Here is a 26,416-nt window from a genome sequence, read left to right as displayed (position 1 = left end):
GTAAGCAGCAGAAGAAGACGAAGAACAAGAACCAGAACAAGAAATTTTTAGAGCGGTGCAAATATTCTGCTGTAGCTTATATCACGCAACAGTCCTGTTGTGTGCATTCTACTTAGTTGCAAGCAGTAAGTTCTAGCAAGTAATTCTTGTCTCTCTGTGATTTTATAGTTTTCAAAAGTGAATTACTTGCATATTATTTTAATTCTGAAAATGTTTATACTTGTTTCCTTCCAGTGATGATGAGAATTAACACAGATGGTGCTCCTCACAAAGCTGTAGTTTCAAGATACCAGTGTATCTACTACTTTAATTAACTTTCACAGTCACCACTGTGTCATAAAAGTTCCATTTCAATCACACTGTAATAGCAAGTAACCAATAATGATTTATACTTTGTGTGCGGTTTACCAACTAACAAATTACAATACCAGGGCTGCAGCAACACAAGTCTCATAACTAAAAGCTGTAAATTATAATGTTAATGTATGTTTTTCTGCATGAGATAACAACATAAATCTTACTAACTCCGAATTGCTTCACGAAAATTATTTTTTGATTCCTCTCTTGCGCTGATGGCGTAATAAAATATATTGACCAAAAGTCCTTACTCTTGCACTGCTATAAACTGTCAGAGTGACACAGTTAAGAACAGAAATAAAGGTATGAAACTGAGTTTTACTGACAAGATTACCAAGATACAAAAATGTTATATAAGCTGTATTTTGGTTCTGCATGAAGACAAATGTTGCAAAGGCAATTTCTACAACAAGAAAAAAATATGCCGTAAGAGAGTACCTTTCAGTTAGCTTCTCTCAATTTCTCGCAACAGAAGGCAAGTCACGGTTGAAAACCATCTGCACTATTAAAAAAATATTGATAAAAACTTTTTTAACCACACTTTACAATCTAATGGCATACTGTACGACTACAGAACAAATGGGAATATTATCCTGACAAGAATGTATGAGAGTTGTATTGCCTTGGCTAATAAGTATACCAGTACTGGTAAATAATCTTGTGGATAAAGACCATTGGGATGCAATACCGTCTTGTGTGATTATTTACTGCATAAATAAAACATCAAAATGTAACTTGTGGCAGAAGCAGAGTGCCTACTAATCAGCTGCTGAAACATCTACAATTAGAGCAGGGTTGACAGACAAATTTGCAGACACAAAGACTATAACTTATGCTGGGATGTTACTGAAATACAAATTTAAAAAAAGCCAAACAGAATCAAAATATCAGACTCTGTATGAGAATTTTCATACAAATGACAATATGCACTGAGTTGGATCACTTGCTCTTCACTCATTCACTACTATTAGTGCTACTGCCGCCACCCCAACATGCTCAATTTAACAACCTCATTGAGACTGGAAGCAGAATATTAGTTGCCTCAAGGAAACTCCCTCCATGTCATACATAGATAAGGAATTCGAATCTCTCATTATTCCAAACAGTCCGTACCTATGAAAGCCTTCTTAAAATCTCTCCTCCCTGAGTGAAATGTGGTTTCTGACAAGCTCTCTATTAAACAATACACAAAATGAATGCTCTGTCCATTCCATAACCTTCAATGCAAGGTCTCTGTGTTACAGGTAAGTTGAGATAAATACAATTCAATATAGTATATAAAACACATTTTTTTCTCTGTAAAAAATTAAAACAAAATGGTCAAAGAAACTTAAGTATAAAAATATATCATTATATATCAGATCACTTAATGAATGTTCAAGAAATAATAATATTGACTAAGTTATGACCACTTTAGCAGTGAATATTGACAATATTAATTACTCTACAGTAATTAACACAATTGCAGTGTCTGAAAGGCTTATTTCTTCCTCCTGCAAAAGCAAAAAGAAAAAGAAAGGAACAAGAAGAAATGAACTGCTGCTGTTTACATATTAAATGTGCGCATTAAACTAATTTATAAACGTAATACAAATAATTTATATGCAAGGCAAATAACATTCATGCACTGCATTTACTGCTTATACTGAAAAAATCACACAGTACATCTGTCACTGACAATTTCATGAACAGACACTGATTTTTAAGAGATAGGCCTACTTTTCAGTGATGATAAATTCTTATTGTTTTTATCTCACCATGCAATACAAAAATACAATTTCAGTGCTGCACTATTCAATAGCATATATAAAACAGACAAATATTTAAAAATTACGTTAATAATTATGCCTGCTACAAGAGTTAAATTTTAGTTGCTAGTTTGAGCCTGTACCAGTATCAAAGGGGAATTACAATTCACACATAACTGGAGTGTGAATAATGTTCAAATTTAGTTATATCCCAAATGATTAATTCATAGACCACACTATGTGGTGGCACCGATATTATTCTTCATATGAAACAAAATTCATAAACGTTTCATCTTAATCCTCTTAAGTAGCAGAATTATTGTAAGTAGGTAATTAGAAAACTTACATATGACAAAACACTATATGGATAATAAGACGGGGGGCATGTACCAAATTTACATGCCAAACCATGAGAAATAGCATTCATGTATGAGTAAATGTATACCTTCAATTGCGCATTTGAAAATCTAACAAAAACTTACGACACGAAATTATCAAGAACAACACTTTTGAATCAAAATGTTAAAAGGAGCTTCCTTCAGATTAACATATATTCCCAAAAAGGAAATAATTCGTTGAACATAGGTTGGAATAACAAGCATGAGACCATTATTTATCTGATTCAACATATACATTGAACACAGCTAATGACTAGAGTTAAGTATTCTCCGCCTTGAATCACACTGTTACAAACAATAGTCGGCCAAATGACAACCACTTCATATATGTCCTCCTCACTTTTTGTTCGAGTTTGTACATAATGTAATTAGCTTTGCAGTGCTGGCTACCACAAGAGGTCTACTGTTAAATAAATGAACATATAATATCTTTCACAATATTTACAAATATTAAGTTACAATTCTTTTTGCCTGTACTACTTTCAGTTCTTTTTAATATAAAATCTTCCTATCTCAATTTAGCAAAGCACAAAGTTATGCTGCTAAACTGCCTCATTTCTTTGGTATTTCATGTTGCCTTCAACTACCCCAAAATATACAAAACTTTTTTTTGTTAAAATGTTCATGTACATTTTTCACTTTTTCATGAAACATAGAAAACATTTTTGCTAAAATGCCTCTTTACATTACAATACCATAGCATGATTTGTGCTTGCTCAAAATATTCAGTTGACCTTTTATAGTCTCACAGAAAAAAGTGTTCACTGAGCTGTGAGAAAATATTGCTGGGGGCTTTTAATGTAAGACAAAATATGATCCAGCTATTATCAGTTCACACCCAGCCTGAGCTTTGATAAGATGATGACAATCTCTTTTTCAAAAATATTATATGACTCAGACTGATGGAAGAGCACATACTCTACTTCAGTTTGTAATTAAATAATGAATATTTGTTCATGGTTTGTGAGAACAAAGTCAGTGAACATATTGATAGGCCCAATGGCAGAGAGTGAGAACTGTCCTGTCTGAGCCCATACTAGGTTTGGGCCGAATACAACAGCTAAATTTGAAGACGTCATTTTATTCAGATCACATCTGTCCATAACCTGTAACAAATATTGCAGGACAAAATTAGTCACTGTACACAACTCTTTCTTGAAATGAAAAATATTGACCTAAATTTTGAAAATTTTAGCTAGTGAACCTATACCTTTGAAAGGAACTGTACAAGATATTTGAGTATTTGGTAATTATCCTCCGGAAGTTTCTCTAATATAAGAATTTTTACATAGCGTGGCCTTTCTTCCTTAGCTATACCTGAAACAATTAACAGCAGACAAATAAATTGACCACCATAATTATGAAACAGAAAATTCTACTTTCAAAGAGGTGTACAATAATTTCTAGCATTACAAAACTTGTCACTTCATGGTTCCATTTTGACCATGGCAATGTAAAAAGAAACTTATAATAAATGTTCCCAAATATGAAGGTTTCTGGTGTCAAGAAGTGAAAGCAGTTTTGGGTTGGGACTAGGGAATAGTGTCAACATGAAATGAGAAACAGTAGTACTCGTCAGCAAAATGGAGTTAGTTTGAAGAAAAGTCATGAAATAACAAGATGAAAAGAGAAATGAAGGTGGGAAAAATGGGCTCATTTACACAAGGAATTTGGTCAGATTTGATGTAGTCCTTCTGAATAATTTACAACTACAGTAAATACATTGCCATCTCTCTGTTATCGGTATACAAATTACTGTCCAAAACTATAACTACCTACTTTATTACAGTCAGTATTTTTTTCTGTTCTCATATGTTATTAACATCTTCAAAAAAGTACAAACAACCGAAAGAATAGGCTTCTTATTAACAATAAAATAGAATCAAGGAGCAAGATCGAGAGTTTAACAATCAGTCAACAGCAAGACCAAATCAGGACAGCCATGATTTGAACAACGCTCCTCCCAAATGTGAATCCAGTGACCTGGACCAGCTAACTTGGAATAAAATACAGAATGAAATGTGTGTGTGTGTGGGGGGGGGGGGGGGGGGGGATTAGCAGTTTAGCACGCTCATATGGGGGAGAGGAGGGGGGTGAAGAATTAATTCTTTAACAAATGATTGTTCTAAAAGAAAATAAATAAAAAAGGTTGGGAGGGGATGGACTGGAAAAAAAGAGAGGAAACTACAGGTAATACATTTTCTTTTTCTTCTCTCCCCAAATTTACCACAACTGGAACTATTTTTGAATTTGTCAATAGTACAGTGTCAGCTTACATCAAGTATTATTAAGAAAATAAATTATCTGCAATACCAATACAGTATCTTTAACAGTATAACAAAAATTAATTAGTATTACTTACACTGAAACTGTGTGATTTCATCATACAGATCAAATGTCATCAATGGTTCCTCCAGCTCTCTGAGAAATGTTTTAAGTATAACAGCCGCAAGATGAACATCACCCTGAAAATCTACTGGAAGGCCTTGGTTGAACCGTTTCTGGACTTCTTTAACTTGAGTGATTCTTGATGATCTACGGAATAATCCTTCAGTCTCCAATGCTATAATGAAAATAATCTTTCAGTCTGTAACATTATTACTTCTTTTTACTCATTATAATTTCAATCACTCATGAATTACTCTACACCACCACAGAGAAAATAATAGGTTAAGCATTTTTTCTTTTTCAAAAATTACACTACTGCTTGTGACTGAGCACTACCAGAAATGCCCATTTGTCATTCAAACACAGGAAATAAAAGTGACATGCGACAACTGAAAGATAGAACTGACAAAGTACAGATTAAATACTCACCTGATAATCAATTCTATATACAGTGCAATTATAAGAAAAACAGATTAAGAATGTTCAGATATTTTATTTACCTTGCATCAAAAATTTCGCAATCTTAAGATGAATGTAAAGCAACTATGACTGTTAAAGTGTGAGATACTTACCATCTGGCTGACTAAGGAATTCTACACACTGGCGCATTACAGGTGGTATAGGATCAGCATTATTGTGATCTTTAATGAACTGCAGAGAAACACCAAACTGTTGGGTTTCAAGGGGCACACTGGTATTTCCACTGTTTTCTTGTTGTGCCTGTTGCTGCTCTTGTGGTTGCTGTGGTACATTTGATCGGCTGTTTTTCTGAAGCAATCGCTGATCGTGGCTGTGTCAACAAAGATCAAGCAAATCAATGACAACTGCTTGATAAATGCTAAATTTAAACAATGAAAGGTCACTTGTGAGCTAGCAAGGATAGGTCCCCAGGTGTGAGACTGCCTTTTTGAAATGATCTGTTAGGTGTAGGTTAGGATCCCAAATATCACACCTTGCAGCCATTATTCAAAGTAGACCCTTGTTTGAGAGTAATTGAGGAAAAAGAGTTTCATACAGGGTGTTTCAAAAATGACCGGTATATTTGAAACGGCAATAAAAACTAAACGAGCAGCGATAGAAATACACAGTTTGTTGCAATATGCTTGGGACAACAGTACATTTTCAGGCGGACAAACTTTCGAAATTACAGTAGTTACAATTTTCAACAACAGATGGCGCTGCAAGTGATGTGAAAGATATAGAAGACAACGCAGTCTGTGGGTGCGCCATTCTATACGTCGTCTTTCTGCTGTAGGCGTGTGCTGTTCACAACGTGCAAGTGTGCTGTAGACAACATGGTTTATTCCTTAGAACAGAGGATTTTTCTGTTGTTGGAATTCCACCGCCTAGAACACAGTGTTGTTGCTACAAGACGAAGTTTTCGACGGAGGTTTAATGTAACCAAAGGACCGAAAAGCGATACAATAAAGGATCTGTTTGAAAAATTTCAACGGACTGGGAACGTGACGGATGAACGTGCTGGAAAGGTAGGGCGACCGCGTACGGCAACCACAGAGGGCAACGCGCAGCTAGTGCAGCAGGTGATCCAACAGCGGCCTCGGGTTTCCGTTCGCCGTGTTGCAGCTGCGGTCCAAATGACGCCAACGTCCACGTATTGTCTCATGCGCCAGAGTTTACACCTCTATCCATACAAAATTCAAACACGGCAACCCCTCAGCGCCGCTACCATTGCTGCACGAGAGACATTAGCTAACGATATAGTGCACAGGATTGATGACGGCGATATGCATGTGGGCAGCATTTGGTTTACTGACGAAGCTTATTTTTACCTGGACGGCTTCGTCAATAAACAGAACTGGCATGTTGCAGTCCCATCGTCCCTGCACCCTCAAAAAGTACTGGTCTGGGCCGCCATTTCTTCCAATGGAATCATTGGCGCATTTTTCAGATCCGAAACGATTACTGCATCACGCTATCTGGACATTCTTCATGAATTTGTGGCGGTACAAACTGCCTTAGACGACACTGCGAACACCTCGTGGTTTATGCAAGATGGTGCCCGGCCACATCGCACGGCTGACGTCTTTAATTTCCTGAATGAATATTTCGATGATCGTGTGATTGCTTTGGGCTATCCGAAACACACAGGAGGCGGCGTGGATTGGCCTCCCTATTCGCCAGACATGAATCCCTGTGACTTCTTTCTGTGGAGACACTTGAAAGACCAGGTGTACCGCCAGAATCCAGAAACAATTGAACAGCTGAAGCAGTACATCTCATCTGCATGTGAAGCCATTCCGCCAGACACGTTGTCAAAGGTTTCGGGTAATTTCATTCAGAGACTACGCCATATTATTGCTACGCATGGTGGATATGTGGAAAATATCGTACTATAGAGTTTCCCAGACCACAGCGCCATCTGTTGTTGAAAATTGTAACTACTGTAATTTCGAAAGTTTGTCTGCCTGAAAATGTACTGTTGTCCCAAGCATATTGCAACAAATGGTGTATTTCTATCGCTGCTCGTTTAGTTTTTATTGCCGTTTCAAATATACCGGTCATTTTTTCAACACCCTGTATGAAGCTCTAGAACAGTGGTCATCCAACTGTGGCTTGTGGTCCACATACAGCCTGAATCAAGTATTCAGATGCATCTAGTAACAAACATCCAAACACAAAAGTGTCAACTAACATTAAAAGCTTCTTAAGAGTGTACTTTTCCTACTCAGTAACCAACAAAAAATGCTTACATACACAGTAATACCTTAAGACACACTTCCATTAATTGACGTTGGTGCAATTGGCTGTAAGATACATAAAGTTGGCTGCTTATATCACAGGGACGGAGGGGTAAGCAGTGTGACCACTGCAGGGTTACAGGGTCTGAGAGGGGGAACGTTTTGTGGTTTGTCTTCTGGTACTGACAACTTACAGGATGTACAACTTACAGGATGTGCAACTTACGCTGACCTTCTGCTATCAATAAGTTTTGACACAGAAGTAACATCCATCTGCGAAAGTTCATTCCTGAGACAATCATCTACAAATGAGATACATATTCATAACAAGAAATTTGAAATTAAATTATGGCTGTTGTAACACAACACAATCGGTAGAAGAAAATGACATTTGTGATTGTGCCTAATATGACGTAGTGTGTGTGTGTGTGTGTGTGTGTGTGTGTGTGTGTACCTTCAACGAAGGCCTATTTGGCCGAAAGCTCACTTTCTGACACTTTTTGTCGTGCTTATCTCCAACCCAGCATCTCGACTATATGGTGAGAAGCAACCATCCTTTCTATAATACTGTTACATTCCTCCCTGGATTTTCCATTGTTGAGTAAAACTAACTGTTATTAATCAGTTAATGTGTCACAACTTTAAGGTAGCTGTGGGTGGCAGCAATCTGCAACAGAGAACAGTCAACATGAAATGTTCCAAATGGTGTCAACTTTTAATGACCAGGTCTTGGCGGCTAGCAGCTAACTTATCATGCCCTTACTATAGCTAGTCAATTGAGCCTTATAACATGCTAATTTAGGCAAGTTCCCAACTAATAGTATTAGGTTGTTTCATAAATCCACAGCATTTTTATTTTGCATGTTAATATTCCAGTTGCTATGGATTTATTTACATACTGGCATTTTTATTTGTAGTTCACTGTTGCTATTTCAGTTTACATACCATAATTTTGTCACTTGGAAATAGTGAGGGGGGGGGGGGGGGCTGTGGGCACTAGAAAATGGAGTGAGAAGTGGAGAAATAGGAATATTTCTGACATACTCTTCTGTTTTATTTCAATAGAGGGTTGACAGCAGTAGAGAGAGCCAGAAACATTTGCGCCATGTATGGGAACAATACCATTGAACAGAGCACAGCAAAAAATTGGTTTTCTCATTAATGTTAAAAATTTGTTCTTTTTGGAAAAGCATGTACTGCAGAGGATACGAGCATACTGGGAAGCATATAGTTATCATGATTGCTTGATGATGGTAACATGCCACACTACAATATTCTGCAGAATATGAGTAATGTCATCCAGTTGAAATTTTGTGAACAATTTTACAAAGCAATATTGTAACAGTAAACATAACTGTGCTTATGTTCTGCTGGCAGACAACATTCATGTTATCCTTTCAAGAAAGCTTCACGTCCATCTTCTTTCATCACAATACAATGATTGAGTTGTGTTGCAATTAAGAATCATCGTACAAAGTTATTGGAATTCAGAGTCAGGCTACTAGTTGTAAACCACAAATGAATTCTGAACAATAAGTTATTTGCTTTATTATTGCTGACATGAATCTGTAGCAATTATGCTTGTATCATCAATAAATAAAACATTTTTGATCCCTTTGGTAAACTTAGTATTTAGCTTTTAGTCAAAAGGCCTTCTTCTAAAGTGGTGGTGGTGGGGGGGGGGGGGTGGGGGGGGGGAGGAGGAGGAGCACGCGTACACCTTGCACACATGACCATAGTTCTGGCCGCTGAGGCCAGAGCCAGACTTGAGTCCTAACTGGGCTGATGGGATCAGCAATCCAGTGGTGGGGTAAAGAAGAGGCATGAAGCAGGGTGGGTTGGGTGAAGATGTAGTGCTGCTTGTGGGAGTGTGCAGGGATGTTGCTGGGACAGAGTAGGGTTGCTCAGTTCGGTGTAGTTGGAAGTGGAGAAATAGAAGAAAGGGGAAAGGATTGTGGGTGTGTTGGAGCAATAGAAGGCTGTGTTGTGAGAGACTGGGGGGGGGGGGGGGGGGGAGCAGGGCCGGGTGGGCTTATGGCAACAAATGAAATATTGCAAGGAGAATTCCCAGCTGCACAATTAAGAAAAGTTAAGCTGTCTCTTCAACACAGTTTGTCAATGCCCATACATGTGGACAGAAAACTCATTGGTTGTCATGCCCACACAGAAAGCAGACAATGGTTGCACCTTAGTCTGTGGATTACTTCTATCACAGGTAGTCCTGTCTTTGACAGTACAAGAGATACCCGTGACCAGACTGTAGTACGTGTTTATGGGATGATGTATACCTGGGTCTACCGCAGGGATATATGAGCCATGAGGAATGGGGACGGAGGGCAGGGATGGACAAGGATAATGCGTAGATTTGGTAGGTGGCAGAATACTGTGGAAGGTGCACCTGAACTAGTTGAAGGGTTTGGGATTCTTAGTGGTTACGGAGGATTCTCTACAGGGTGTTACAAAAAGGTACGGCCAAACATTCAGGAAACATTCCTCACACACAAAGAAAGAAAATATGTTATGTGGACATGTGTCTGAAAACATTTACTTTTCATGTTAGAGCTCATTTTATTACTTCTCTTCAAATCACATTAATCATGGAATGGAAACACACAGCAACAGAACATACCAGCGTGACTTCAAACACTTTGTTACAGGAAATGTTCAAAATGTCCTCCGATAGCGAGGATACATGCATCCACCCTCCGTCGCATGGAATCCCTCATGCACTGATGCAGCCCTGGAGAATGGTGTATTGTATCACAGCCGTCCACAATACGAGCACAAAGAGTCTCTACATTTGGTACCGGGGTTGCGTAGACAAGAGCTTTCAAATGCCCCCATAAATGAAAGTCAAGAGGGTTGAGGTCAGGAGAGCGTAGAGGCCATGGAATTGGTCCGCCTCTACCAATCCATCGGTCACCGAATCTGTTGTTGAGAAGCGTACGAACACTTCGACTGAAATGTGCAGGAGCTCCATCGTGCATGAATCACATGTTGTGTCATATTTGTAAAGGCACATGTTCTAGCAGCACAGGTAGAGTATCCCGTATGAAATCATGATAACGTGCTCCATTGAGCGTAGGTGGAAGAACATGGGGCCCAATCAATAAATCACCAACAATGCCTGCCCAAATGTTCACAGAAAATATGTGTTGATGACGTGACTGCACAATTGTGTGCAGATTCTCGTCAGCCCACACATGTTGATTGTGAAAATTTACAATTTGATCATGTTGGAATGAAGCCTCATCCGTAAAGAGAACATTTGCACTGAAATGAGGATTGACACACTGTTGGATGAACCATTCGCAGAAGTGTACCCATGGAGGCCAATCAGCTGCTGATAGTGCCTGCACACGCTGTACATGGTACGGAAATAACTGGTTCTCCCGTAGCACTCTCCATACATTGTCATGGTCAATGTTACCTTGTACAGCAACAACTTCTCTGATGCTGACATTAGGGTTATCGTCAACTGCATGAAGAATTGCCTCGTCCATTGCAGGTGTCCTCGTCGTTCTATGTCTTCCCAAGTCGCGAGTCATAAGCAGGAATGTTCCGTGCTCCCTACGATGCTGATCAATTGCTTCGAATGTTTTCCTGTCGGGACACCTTCGTTCTGGAAATCTGTCTCGATACAAACGTACCGTGCCATGGCTATTGCCCCGTGCTAATCCATACATCAAATGGGCATCTGCCAACTCCACATTTGTAAACATTGCACTGACTGCAAAACCACGTTCGTGATGAACACTAACCTGTTGACTCTACGTACTGATGTTCTTGATGCTAGTACTGTAGAGCAATGAGTCGCATGTCAACACAAGCACCGAAGTCAACATTACCTTCCTTCAATTGGGCCAACTGGCGGTGAATCGAGGAAGTACAATACGTACTGACGAAACTAAAATGAGCTCTAACATGGAAATTAAGCGTTTCCGGACACATGTCCACATAACATCTTTTCTTTATTTGTGTGTGAGGAATGTTTCCTGAAAGTTTGGCCGTACCTTTTGTAACACCCTGTATATGCCCTATGAATAGGTTAGCACAGGATGATGTCATGTGTGTGTGCACATTGTGCAGGATATCCTTATTTCAGGCTGAGGATGTTGATCCACAAGAGCAGAGATTCTCTCAGTGAGGCACAGTAACCAGCTACAATGGAGTATCCTGGGTGATTGTGTTTATGGACTCTTGGAAGCAGTTAAAAGAGAGGAGTGTGCTGTGTGGTAGGAATGAGGAGAGAGAAGACTCTGGGGAGAGGTTCTGGGATGGGCCTAAGGATTTGAAGAGGGGCTGCAGATCCTGTTGGATTTCTGGACTGGATCACTGTCACGGAGTTTTGGAGGTGACGAATCTGACAGTTGGTAGAGTCCTCGACCAGGTAATCCCTGTGGTTCAAAACCACAGTGGTTGAGTCTTTGTCAGCAGGCCAGATTACAAGGTTGGTGGATTGTGTTCTTTCTATGGATGTAAGGTTGGTTTCCTTGTTGAGGGATTTGGGGAATGATGGTGAGGCAAGGCTTGAGGTTAAGAAATTCTAGAATCCAGAATGAAATTTTCACTCTGCAACAGAGTGTGCGCTGATATGAAACTTTCTGGCAGATCAAAACTGTGTGTCAGACCCAGACTCAAACTCGGGACCTTTGCCTTTCATGGGCAAGTGCTCCACCATCTGAAATACCCAAGCATGGCTCACAACCTGTCCTCACAGCGTTAATTGTGCTGGTATCTCATCTCCTACCTTCCAAACATCAAAGAAGTTCTCCTGCAGACCCTGCAGAACTAGCACTCCTGGAAGTGAGGATATTGCGGAGACATGGCTTAGCCACAGCCTGGGGGATGTTTCCAGAATGAAATTTTGACTCTGCAGCAGAGTGTGCATTGGTATGAAACTTCCTAGCATATTAAAACTGTGCTGGACCAAGACTTGAACTCAAGATCTTTGCCTTTCGCAGGCAAGTGCTCTACTGGTAGAAGTTTCAAGTTTCAAAATTATGGAATGCTCACAGAGGATGATTGGAGGCAGTGGTGGTGGATCACAGCTAGATGAATGAGTGAACCAAGTCACGCACTATCCAATATGGATTTTGCGTTGAATCTGAATGATATGGTTGGTTTCTCCACTGTAGGGACCAGGAGACAGAGAGGAGTTGGTGGTTAGTGGTTGGAGAGATTTCTGAGGTGGCATTGTGCATGCTGCTCTAGTGCCTGGGTGGCAAGAGTTTCAGTGTGAGAAATGAGTGTGCACGAATTTGGGATCCCAGAACAAAGAGAAATTTATGGATGGAGAGGAGATACTGCAAGGAGGATTGGGCATGATTTACAAGAGTTTCAAAGTGAAGGTTGGTGAGGACTATGGACTAACAGAATCTGGACAGGTAGAGGTCACTGTGGACGTCGCTGCTACATATCCTCAGAGCTGGTAAATTCTGCCTCACAGACCTACTATATTTACCGCACCCTCCGATACTCCATTCCACCACCATACTGAACCCAGAACACACAAACAAATCTGAAACACAGTCATGAACCCTTCCTCCAAAAGCCTCAGTCCCACAGAACTATCAGTCATTTCCAAATGTTGCACTTCTTGCTCCACTCCCAAATTAAATCATGCTGGACTTCTTAAAGACCTTCTCTCCTTCTCCCTGTCCCTACAGTGGAAACACTTTTTAGTAACAGCCCATAGTAATCAGATTCAACCCAAAACCAATACTGCCTAACTTAGTTCACTCCTCCGTGCAACCCTATAATCCTAACGGTGAACAACAAAGACTCCAGCACTGTGGTTTTGAACCACAGGGATTACCTGGCTGAGGGACTCTGCCAGTTGTCAAATTCATCGCTTCAAAACTCTGACAGTAACTTCATTCCAGAAATCCAACATGATCTTCAGTTCCTCCTCAAATCCTTAAGCCCATCCCAGACCCCCTCCCCCAAGTCAACCTCTCTCCTCATGCCTACCACTCCTACCATCTACAGTCCACAAACTCAACTACCCAGGATGCTCCATTGTGAATGGTTGCTCTACCACACGGAGAGAATCTCTGTTCTAGTGGATCAACATCTTCGACTTATTACCCATAACCCACCATTCTACACTGAAGTGCCAAAGAAACTGGCCCAGGCATGTATATTCAAATACAGAGACATTTAAACAAGCAGAAGACATCACTCTGGTTGGCAAAGCCTATATAAGACGACAAGTGTCTGCCACAAATGTTAGATCGGTTACTGCTGCTACAATGGCTGGTTATCAAGATTTAAGCGAGTTTGAACGTGGTGTTATAGTCGGCACACGAGTGATGGGACACAGCATCTCTGATATCAAATCTCTGACATTGCTGTGGCTGCAGAAAGATCATGCAAGAACAGGACCAACTACTGAAGAGAATCGCTCAATGCGACAAAAACGCAACTTTTCTGCAAACTGTTGCAGATTTCGATGCTGGGCCATCAACAAGTGTCAGTGTGTGAACCATTCAACGAAACATCATAGATGTGGGATTTTGGAGCCGAAGGCCCACTCAAGTACCCTTGATGACTGCACAAGACAATGTTTTACATCTCACCTTGGCCTGTTAACATAGACATTGGACTGTTGATAGCTGGAAACATGTTGCATGGTTGGACGAGTCTTGTTTCAAATAGTGTCAAGCAGATGGAAATCTACACATATGGAGACAACCTTATGAATCTATGGACCCAATATGTCAGCAAGGGACTGTGTTCAAGATGGTGTGAGGTGTGTGCAGTTGGAATGATATGGAACCCCTGGTATGTCATATGACTGACAGGTGAAATATATGTAAGCATCGTCTCTGGCCACTCGCATCCATTCACATCCATTGTGCATTCCGATGGACTTGGGCAATTCCAGCATGACAATGCCCAGAATTGGGCAATTCCAGCAGGACAATGCAACACCCCACATGTCCATAACTGCTACCCAGTGGCTCCAGGAACACACTTCTGAGTTTGAACACATCTGCTGGGCACGAAACTACCCAAACATGAACATTATCGAGCATATCTGGGATGCCTTGCAATGTGCTGTTCAGAAGAAATCTCCGCCCCTCATTTTCTTACGGATTTATGGACAGCCCTGCAGGATTAACGGTGTCAGTTCCCTCCAGCACTACTTCAGCTATTATTTGAATCCATGCTACATTGTGTTGCGGCACTTCTGCGTGCTTGCGGGGGCCCTATACGATATTAGACAGGTGTAACAGTTTCTTTGGCTCTTCAGTGTATAGAAAAGACACCAACAATTTCCCCCACTGACTCTCTACAGATCTTGTTCTTTTATCACATGGCACCCTGATTTTCACTGTTGATGCCACCCCAATATCCATGGCCATGACCATGCCACTCTTGAACACTATCTTTCCCAATGCCCAACTGAATCCAAACTTACAACCTCCTTCTGGGACACCATGACAGCTTTATCTTCTCCCACAATTACTTCTTCTTTGAAGGCATCACCTACAAGTGAATCCATGGTACAGCAATGGGCAAAAACATAATATCATCCTATGCTAACTTCTTCATGTGCCATCTAAAGGAGTCCTTCCTAACCATCCAGAATTCCAAAACCCTCACCTGGTTCATACTCTCTGATGATGTATTCATGATATGGACTGAGGGTTATAATACTCTAGCCACATTCATCCCGAACCTCAATACCTTCTCCCTAATTTGTTTCACCCAGTCCTCTTCAACCTGACAAGCCACTTTCCTCGGTGTTGATCTCCATCTCAAGCATGGCTACATCAGTACCATTAATCATATCAAACCTCCCAATCACGGAAACAACTCTACTTTGACAGCTGCCACCCATTTCATACCAAAAAGTCCATTCCACACAACATCCATTGTCATCGCCCCTGCTGTGACAAGCAGTACCTCTCCAAATATTCCAATGGTTTCACTGAATCCCTCACGGACCAAAATTACCCACCAAATCTTGTACAGAAACTGATCTACCATGCCTTGTCTTTTCTGTCACCTACCACCTTACACATACTCACCATCTGGCCCCATAGGAGTACTCCACTCATGACTCAGTACCACCCACGATTGGAAAATCTGAATCACATTCTCTGACAGGGTTTTGACTACCTCATATCGTGTTCTGAAATGAAGAATATACCACCCACTATTCTTCCCACCCCTCCCACTGTGGTATTCCATCACCTACCAATCCTATGTAACATCATTGTCCATACTTATTCCATCCCTTTGCATCATGGCTCATATCCCTCAACAGACCTAGATGAGGACCTGTCGTATACATCCTCCCATCACCACCTACTCCAGTCCAGTTACAGGAATCCCCTATCCTATCAAACGCATGGCTACCTGTGAAAGTAGTCATGTATCTACAAACTAAATAGTCGGTCCACATGAATGGCCATCAACACCCAGTTGTTGAACATGCTGCCCAACACAATGTGATTCACTTCAATCAGTGCTTCACAGCCTGTGTCATATGGATCCTTCCTATCAACACCTGATTTCCTGAAATGTGCATGTGTCAACTCGCCCTGCAACATATCCCAGTTGACGTAATCCCCAGCCGGGTCTCAAGATCCGCTAGTCCCTGTCCTCAACCTATGCTCCTCCCTGCTCCCACTCCAGCACAACATAGCCTTTATTCCACCAACACACCCACAGTCATTTTCCTCTTCTCTAATTCTCTCCTTTTCTGCTCCCTACCTTCTCCCAAACTTCCCAACTATGCTGAGCAGCCCTAACCCGTCCCACCATGTCCCTGCATACACCTGCGAGCAGCACTACACTTTCTCCCAGCCCTCTCTGCCATCCTCCTCTCCCTCCCTGCCCCATGCCGCCTCCTTACCCCCACCACCATACTGACTGTTGCTCCATAATGTGCACTTATGATTCAGTCAAGCCACAGCAGCTAGAGACATAGGTCATGTTTGTCTGAATTGTGCTTCTGTGAATGTGTTTGTGTTTGTTTTCTATTTTAGAAGAAGGCTTTTTGGCCAAAAGTTAAAATGTATAGCAGTTTTTTCACTGTGCTTGTCTGCAACTCAATGTCTCTTCTATACAGTGAGTAGGAATTCATCCTTTTCATAATACTGTTGTTTTTGCATCCTGGACTTTCCATGTATATAATAAAAAGAAGTGGGCCACATACAGAAATCTGAGTAACTCCTTAAAGTACATGACCACTGTTTAAGGGAAGTACATTTTGTACTACAAGGACCGTATGAGTTCAAGAAAATTTCCTGCTGCATCATATCTATACAAGATGAAATCAAGAATATGAGTGAAACTTCCTGGCACACTCCGCTGCAGAGTGAAATTCTCATTCTGGAAGAATGAGATTTTCTGCTAAATTCACAGTGAAGCAATACATTTAGTTTTCCGAGAGAAATGTGGTGAGTTCTAGAACTAGCAATGAAAGACCACTTTATTTTGGATAAAAGTGGGACTATTTATCAACATTGCATCTTTGTAAGTCAATGTACTTTTACTATTTTTCAAGTTTGTAGATTCTGTTACTGAACCACGTTTGGGAAGGTTGCAAACTAACTATCTACCAAATATCACAATCATAAATTTCTTTAGATGTGGAAATAGATTAAAGTCAAAGCGCGGGTAAAAAAGATACCACAGAGAAATTGAGTATGGCTGCTCATTTACCTACAACAAAACATGAGGTGCCGACTCTGACACTGAATGTGAGGTTGCTGCATAAACGTAAGAAAGGCAGGTTCCTTGACCTCCTAGAAGAGCTGGAGATCTTTTGCCATCACAAGAATGCCGACAGCGGCCTAATTAATGATCAGATCATTATGAAAAATGCACTGTTCTGGGAATTGTTTGAAAACTTGTTGTTAAGAAACAGTATAAGGTTTGACCCAGGGGGAATGAAGTAGCTCCTGCCGTCTTGCCAATATGTAGCTGCCATTTGGATACTACTGCACAAGTGTGATGGTTATAACATTGAACCTACAGCACTTTCTCCATGGTACGTTAGTTTAGATGCATGTACATTTTTAATAACAGCAATTCAGTGTATTGATTTTATTGTATTTATAATTAAAATCTGGTTGAAATGACACAGAGACTAATACTCTCTACATCTGTTACAGAATGCCAAGTCACACCAACCATCCATCTAGCTGACATTTGGCACCATCTGTGAACTACTCAGTTGATAAGAGGACCATCATATCCATCATGATTTTTAAATAAAGAGAAAAATAAGGCAAAGATAAAAAATTTAAATCACATCAATTCTAATAGTGACTTTTACCATTTGCCTCCTTGTGTCTTGGGGGGGGGGGGGGGGGGGGGGGGGAGGTTTTTACCCATCTGACATTACATATGTGTTTAAAGAATAAAAAAACAACTGACTCACAAGGAGTGAACCTGGAAATTTTGTTACAGTTTCTATGTTTACTGGCAAATGTGGAAACAAGTTGGACAGCAATGTAAAGAATTTTACTTATGTTTCATTTTATGTAATTCCCATGCAAATTGGAAGTTTTTTACTTTCCTTTGAATGTTTTATATTACGTAGTTCATATAGAACGCACCATACAACCAATTGATGTGTTCTCTACACAGCCTACCTTCTTTATACAGTAATATTCCAAGAACTGTGACTGACGCCCGAACAACAGGGAACTGACATGTATCGGGACTAGAAAATAGGGGTATGTAATCTAATGTACAAGTCATATAGGTTATACCATGAGCTGTAACTTTTTATAGTATTGCCTGACCATGTATATCTAGTATTTTTAGCGTTGATAATGGCTAGGTACTAGCTGAAATCTGGATTTGCCAAATAAAACCTACAAAAAAAGGACGACTGATTGCTGCGCTCTATAATTTATAAAATATCACAGTTGCTGAGTGTGCCAACTTTCCTGAGGGAAGGTAACCTGGTAAAGCTTTTAGTTTAGTTTTTCAGAACTTTATTATCTCTCTCTCTCTCTCTCTCTCTCTCTCTCCCCCCCCTCTCTCTCCCCCTCTCCCTGTGTGTGTGTGTGTGTGTGTGTTTTTGTTCAAACATGTCATCTGATGATAATTTTTTAAGAAGCTGAAACTGGTAATGATACCAGTTGTGGGGACCGAGGGTGGAAAGATACAACAAAAGATAAAAGATATTCCTTTAGAAAGTATGTGGTAACCTGCTGGGTCACCATACCTTCTGGTGGGCATCATGAACTGGCTATGCCACAGTCTCCTATGTCAGTCGCAGTTACAACCAGTCTGATATCTTCCCCCCACAACCATAGGGCACCCCTCACCTCCTTAACAGTGGCTGATGTCGCGAGCTGCTCAAGCACTTCTTTGCTTACAGTGTATTGTTTATCTACTGTGTCTGCATACAAAGCTGCTTATTCTGGATTACTCTGTCAGTTTTGCACTTTGGAGCTGTTTGTTACACCTGTGAAAGTTTGTACCATACTTGTGATGTGTATCTGTTGACTGTTGTGCCATTCTTTTATTTATGTTGCATGTCACAGCATAGTACAGTACTGTAACTAACAACAAGCACTCGAATATGCAGAAAAAATCTCGTAACATGTCATGTTTATCAAACTAAAACAATGCTGTAAAAATGATTGGTGATAGAAATTAGTTTTCTCTCCTACATATACACCCACCTCCATAGCTAAGTGGTCAGTGCAATGGACTGTCGTGCACAGGTCCTGGGTTCTATTCCAAGTACTGCCAGTGATTTTTCATTGTGGGAGGACTGGAATGGGTTGCAATCAGCCTCAAGATGCCAATTAAGGAGCTACTTGAACAAGTAGTAGCAGCTCCGAAAACTGAAAATGGCATGGAGAACAGGGTGTTGACACCACACCTCTCCATTTTGGCATCAAATTCAGAGGATGACATGGTAATAGGTCAGTATTATTGGATCAATCAGAGCCTGTGGGATGGAGTTTCGTTTTTACTGCAACTAACCTTATAATCCAAGGCTCAAAATAAAACCAATGATTAGTGTTGGTAAAGAATAGATCTGGGGGAGTGGGGGGGGGGGGGGGGGAGATCTAAAAACATGTTTCCAACTGCCTGTAAGCTACTAAAGGACTGAAGCACAAATTACTTTGTCTACAGTGAAATTTCATCTGGTCCACTTCATTACGGGCTTCCGATTGTGTACATAAAAGCAATTCACTCAACATGAAGATATTGAAATCACGAGGTAAAAGAAATGATTATTTGAAGTTAATTTTATTCAAATTATGGTCAGTTTCTTTAGGCAAGTTCTAAACAGAAAGGAGACTTAGACTTATCAGCTCACTTTGTAGTGTTTCAAGCTGAAAGCCAATACTTTTGTGGCTGGAGTAGTGGGAAAACAGAGAACTGTCTGGAGGGGGGAAAAATTCACATGTGCAGTATGCCACAAAAAAGATGATAATCAGGGTCACATGTGTTTACGCCACTGTTAACTACCCCATACTGAAGATAGCTAAAATACAGGGCATTCTACAAAGTCTTGCATCCCGAATCAACAATACTGTTATCCTGTGTTATGCCTTTTAATGCATCATATGTTTCCTACCCCCCCCCCCCCCCCCCCATGAACCATGGACCTTGCCGTTGGTGGGGAGGCTTGCGTGCCTCAGCGATACAGATAGCCGTACCGTAGGTGCAACCACAACGGAGGGGTATCTGTTGAGAGGCCAGACAAACGTGTGGTTCCTGAAGAGGGGCAGCAGCCTTTTCAGTAGTTGCAAGGGCAACAGTCTGGATGATTGACTGATCTGGCCTTGTAACAATAACCAAAACGGCCTTGCTGTGCTGGTACTGCGAACGGCTGAAAGCAAGGGGAAACTACAGCCGTAATTTTTCCCGAGGGCATGCAGCTTTACTGTATGATTACATGATGATGGCGTCCTCTTGGGTAAAATATTCCGGAGGTAAAATAGTCCCCCATTCGGATCTCCGGGTGGGGACTACTCAAGAGGATGTCGTTATCAGGAGAAAGAAAACTGGCGTTCTACGGATCGGAGCGTGGAATGTCAGATCCCTTAATCGGGCAGGTAGGTTAGAAAATTTGAAAAGGGAAATGGATAGGTTGAAGTTAGATATAGTGGGAATTAGTGAAGTTCGGTGGCAGGAGGAACAAGACTTCTGGTCAGGTGACTACAGGGTTATAAACACAAAATCAAATAGGGGTAATGCAGGAGTAGGTTTAATAATGAATAGGAAAATAGGAATGCGGGTAAGCTACTACAAACACCATAGTGAACGCATTATTGTGGCCAAGATAGATACGAAGCCCACGCCTACTACAGTAGTACAAGTTTATATGCCAACTAGCTCTGCAGATGACGAAGAAATTGAAGAAATGTATGATGAAATAAAAGAAATTATTCAGATTGTGAAGGGAGACGAAAATTTAATAATCTTGGGTGACTGGAATTCGAGTGTAGGAAAAGGGAGAGAAGGAAACGTAGTAGGTGAATATGGATTGGGGGACAGAAATGAAAGAGGAAGCCGCCTGGTCGAATTTTGCACAGAGCACAACATAATCATAACTAACACATGGTTTAAGAATCATGAAAGAAGGTTGTATACCTGGAAGAACCCTGGAGATACTAAAAGGTATCAGATAGATTATATAATGGTAAGACAGAGATTTAGGAACCAGGTTTTAAATTGTAAGACATTTCCAGGGGCAGATGTGGACTCGGACCACAATCTATTGGTTATGACCTGTAGATTAAAACTGAAGAAACTGCAAAAAGGTGGGAATTTAAGGAGATGGGACCTGGATAAACTAAAAGAACCAGAGGTTGTACAGAGATTCAGGGAGAGCATAAGGGAGCAATTGACAGGAATGGGGGAAATAAATACAGTAGAAGAAGAATGGGTAGCTTTGAGGGATGAAGTAGTGAAGGCAGCAGAGGATCAAGTAGGTAAAAAGACTAGGGCTAGTAGAAATCCTTGGGTAACAGAAGAAATATTGAATTTAATTGATGAAAGGAGAAAATATAAAAATGCAGTAAGTGAAACAGGCAAAAAGGAATACAAACGTCTCAAAAATGAGATCGACAGGAAGTGCAAAATGGCTAAGCAGGGATGGCTAGAGGACAAATGTAAGGATGTAGAGGCCTATCTCACTAGGGGTAAGATAGATACAGCCTACAGGAAAATTAAAGAGGCCTTTGGAGATAAGAGAACGACTTGTATGAATATCAAGAGCTCAGATGGAAACCCAGTTCTAAGCAAAGAAGGGAAAGCAGAAAGGTGGAAGGAGTATATAGAGGGTTTATACAAGGGCGATGTACTTGAGGACAATATTATGGAAATGGAAGAGGATGTAGATGAAGATGAAATGGGAGATATGACACTGCGTGAAGAGTATGACAGAGCACTGAAAGACCTGAGTCGAAACAAGGCTCCCGGAGTAGACAATATTCCATTGGAACTACTGACGGCCGTGGGAGAGCCAGTCCTGACAAAACTCTACCATCTGGTGAGCAAGATGTATGAAACAGGCGAAATACCCTCAGACTTCAAGAAGAATATAATAATTCCAATCCCAAAGAAAGCAGGTGTTGACAGATGTGAAAATTACCGAACTATCAGCTTAATAAGTCACAGCTGCAAAATACTAACACGAATTCTTTACAGACGAATGGAAAAACTAGTAGAAGCCAACCTCGGGGAAGATCAGTTTGGATTCCGTAGAAACACTGGAACACGTGAGGCAATACTGACCTTACGACTTATCTTAGAAGAAAGATTAAGAAAAGGCAAACCTACGTTTCTAGCATTTGTAGACTTAGAGAAAGCTTTTGACAATGTTGACTGGAATACTCTCTTTCAAATTCTAAAGGTGGCAGGGGTAAAATACAGGGAGCGAAAGGCTATTTACAATTTGTACAGAAACCAGATGGCAGTTATAAGAGTCGAGGGACATGAAAGGGAAGCAGTGGTTGGGAAGGGAGTAAGACAGGGTTGTAGCCTCTCCCCGATGTTATTCAATCTGTATATTGAGCAAGCAGTAAAGGAAACAAAAGAAAAATTCGGAGTAGGTATTAAAATTCATGGAGAAGAAATAAAAACTTTGAGGTTCGCCGATGACATTGTAATTCTGTCAGAGACAGCAAAGGACTTGGAAGAGCAGTTGAATGGAATGGACAGTGTCTTGAAAGGAGGATATAAGATGAACATCAACAAAAGCAAAACAAGGATAATGGAATGTAGTCTAATTAAGTCGGGTGATGCTGAGGGAATTAGATTAGGAAATGAGGCACTTAAAGTAGTAAAGGAGTTTTGCTATTTGGGGAGCAAAATAACTGATGATGGTCGAAGTAGAGAGGATATAAAATGTAGGCTGGCAATGGCAAGGAAAGCGTTTCTGAAGAAGAGAAATTTGTTAACATCGAGTATAGATTTAAGTGTCAGGAAGTCATTTCTGAAAGTATTCGTATGGAGTGTAGCCATGAATGGAAGTGAAACATGGACGATAAATAGTTTGGACAAGAAGAGAATAGAAGCTTTCGAAATGTGGTGCTACAGAAGAATGCTGAAGATTAGATGGGTAGATCACATAACTAATGAGGAAGTATTGAATAGGATTGGGGAGAAGAGAAGTTTGTGGCACAACTTGACCAGAAGAAGGGATCGGTTGGTAGGACATGTTCTGAGGCATGAAGGGATCACCAATTTAGTATTGGAGGGCAGCGTGGAGGGTAAAAATCGTAGAGGGAGACCAAGAGATGAATACACTAAGCAGATTCAGAAGGATGTAGGTTGCAGTAGGTACTGGGAGATGAAAAAGCTTGCACAGGATAGAGTAGCATGGAGAGCTGCATCAAACCAGTCTCAGGACTGAAGACCACAACAACAACAACATGTTTCCTCCACAATGAAACAGAAATCTAATGAATCTGATGGGGCACAGGTTTTGAACAGGTTTAGAATATCATTGGTGAAGATATTACATAGGAACTGGAACCACTTGAATTTCACAAGCACAAAATATGCAATAGGTTATAATCAATTTTTGAATGTTTCCTCACCTTATAGATTGTGAGAGATTGTGGTACAAGTTCTACTTGTACATAATAGTGCAGTTTTACATACCCGTGTCAATGGAAGAGAAATCCAATCAAATAGTCCAACCCAATCTCTCTCCAGATTTCTAAGTTCACTGAAATCCATGAAGACTATTAAGTGTAGCCACCAAATTTCATTTTACAGTATAATGCTCATCTATATTACTAAACTGCTACCACATTATCCAATACCAGTTGCAGACTGTTTATCTAATCGCTTCCAGGGAAGACAAAAATTTGATTCTCAATATTTCGCATAGCTGCTGACCGAATATAACAATTTAAAATCTATTCATTAAGAGGTATAGCCTAATGTAAAAAGCTTAACACAATAAAACAAGAATTGCAGTTAGAAATTTTCTGTCCCCTAAGGCAGTGTAACTGACAACGCACAAATACCTGGACTACATTCATCTAGTATTTGACTGAACATTTGCCTGCGAGAGTGGAAGCTGTCATCAAGACTAAGGGTGGGACAACACCATACTGAATTCTAGTATTATCGATGGAGGGTGTCACGAACTTTTAAGTCATTTTCAGCCAGGTGTCCAGATTCTTTCGATCACATAGTGCATTATTTCATTTGTAAAGCAATCACATTTTTGAATCTGTTTTACACATGGCAGTTTGATTCTTTAAAGGATACGGGGTTTCCTCGTTTTTAACCCTATGATAATATTTCTTGCTTCAGCTAAGAGATTTTCCCCCCCTTGAGATGGTTGAAAAATTTTGGATCGAGACACCAGCTGGTAATGGTCAACATTGTAGGAGAGGTGCTCTCAGTCACTGAAGCTGGAGAGAGAAAGAGAGAGAGACAGAGAGAGAGAGAGAGAGAGAGAGAGTGTGTTTTTACAGCTCTCTAGCAGGCCCACTAAGTATCCACAACAGGAATCTTTTGGTTATGGTATGTCTGATAGATGGAAGCATATCAATACAAGTGATAAATAGCAGTAAATGGCATTGTTGCATTAAAAATGTATCATTCATCATTGTTTTATGATGGAACGAGAGCCTCAGTTGCTGTGGTATTTGGTCAGTTAATGGGCACACGATATGCACTAAGGTCAGCAAGCAGAAGAAAAGGACACTGATGATTCTTTCTATGCATATCTTATCATCATCATCACCATCATTGACAACAACAACAACAACAACAACAACAACTATTCACAGCACCACAGTGGACACTATGAATCAGCAAAATACAACTTGTTGCAAATCACCTGAAATTATGATCAGTGGGTTACTGTAATTAGCAATTAATGTCAGTACATGTCTCCTGAAGAAACACAATAGCCTGAAGAAGAGGAGTGATTACTTATGAGTTTTTCCTCTGCTACTTATCTTTTTAACACAATACTAAAGTCAAATATTTTGATGGAGGGACTGAATAATTTCAAGTTCATTTCTCATTTATTTATTTATTGCTTCATAACAGAATCACTTTCTCCAGATGAGGCTGAAACTTTACGGTTGCATGTATTAACTACAATTTATTAAGAGTATGTTGTTTCGATAAACACTTTTGTTTCTTGTGGTGAAGACAATGAACTTAAAAGTAAGGACATATTTCTTTTTGGTCTTACAATGAACTTAAAAGTAAGGACATATTTCTTTTTGGTCTTTCAATGTCTTTGACTGTACTTTGGAATGTATGGTCTGTATCTGTCAACAGATCGACAGCATTCACTATAATAATTACTTCGAGCAGATAGTTAGAGAACCAACTCGTGAAGCTAACGTTTTAGACCTCATAGCAACAAATAGACCGGAACTTTTCGACTCCGTGAATGTAGAAGAGGGTATCAGTGATCATAAGTCAGTGGTTGCATCAATGACTACAAGTGTAATAAGAAATGCCAAGAAAGGAAGGAAAATATATTTGCTTAACAAGAGTGATAGGGCACAAATCGCAGAATATCTGAGTGACCACCATCAAACGTTCATTTCTGAGGAAGAGGATGTGGAACAAAAATGGAAAAAATTCAGAAACATCGTCCAGTACGCCTTAGATAAGTTCATACCGACTAAGGTCCAAAGCGAGGGGAAAGATCCACCGTGGTATAACAATCATGTACGAAAGGTACTACGGAAACAAAGAAAGCTTCATCATAGGTTTAAGAGTAGTCGAATCATAGCTGATAAGGAAAAGCTGAACGAAGCGAAAAAGAGCGTAAAGAGAGCAATGAGAGAAGCATTCAACGAATTCGAACACAAAACATTGGCAAACAATCTAAACAAGAACCCTAAAAAGTTTTGGTCATATGTAAAATCGGTAAGCGGATCTAAATCCCCTATTCAGTCACTCGTTGACCACGATGGCACCGAAACAGAGGACGACCGAAGAAAGGCAGAAATACTGAATTCAGTGTTCCGAAACTGTTTCACTGCGGAAAATCGTAACACGGTCCCTGACTTCAGCCGTCGCACGGACGCCAAAATGGAAAATATTGAAATAAACGATATCGGAATTGAAAAACAACTGCTATCACTTAGTAGTGGAAAAGCATCCGGACCAGACGAGATACCCTTCAGATTCTACAGTGATTATGCTAAAGAACTTGCCCCCTTTCTATCAGCAATTTATCGTAGATCGCTGGAAGAACGTAAAGTACCTAGCGACTGGAAGAAAGCGCAGGTCGTTCCCATTTTCAAGAAGGGTCATAAATCAGATGCGAATAATTATAGGCCTATTTCGCTTACGTCAATCTGTTGTAGAATAATGGAACATGTTTTGCGTTCTCGTATTA

At 40.3% G+C, this 26,416-nt stretch overlaps 1 protein-coding gene across 1 annotated transcript in view; it reads right to left on the bottom strand.

Annotated features, from left to right (window-relative positions):
• Positions 1-2,074: 2,074 nt before the first annotated feature.
• Positions 2,075-26,416, bottom strand: part of LOC124795444 (rho GTPase-activating protein 1-like) — a 100,521-nt gene continuing 76,179 nt past the window's right edge. Inside the window, exons 6-9 of the mRNA XM_047259468.1 lie at positions 5,464-5,681; positions 4,866-5,066; positions 3,714-3,820; positions 2,075-3,609 (exon numbers count right to left, since the gene is read on the bottom strand). Of these exons, the coding sequence (XP_047115424.1) occupies positions 3,439-3,609; positions 3,714-3,820; positions 4,866-5,066; positions 5,464-5,681 (697 nt within the window). The 3' untranslated portion in view covers positions 2,075-3,438. The remainder of the gene's footprint in view (positions 3,610-3,713; positions 3,821-4,865; positions 5,067-5,463; positions 5,682-26,416) is intronic.

The sequence above is a fragment of the Schistocerca piceifrons genome, chromosome 4 (assembly GCF_021461385.2).
Source record: "Schistocerca piceifrons isolate TAMUIC-IGC-003096 chromosome 4, iqSchPice1.1, whole genome shotgun sequence".
NCBI lineage: Eukaryota > Metazoa > Arthropoda > Insecta > Orthoptera > Acrididae > Schistocerca > Schistocerca piceifrons.
This window is presented reverse-complemented; position numbering and strand designations above follow the sequence as displayed.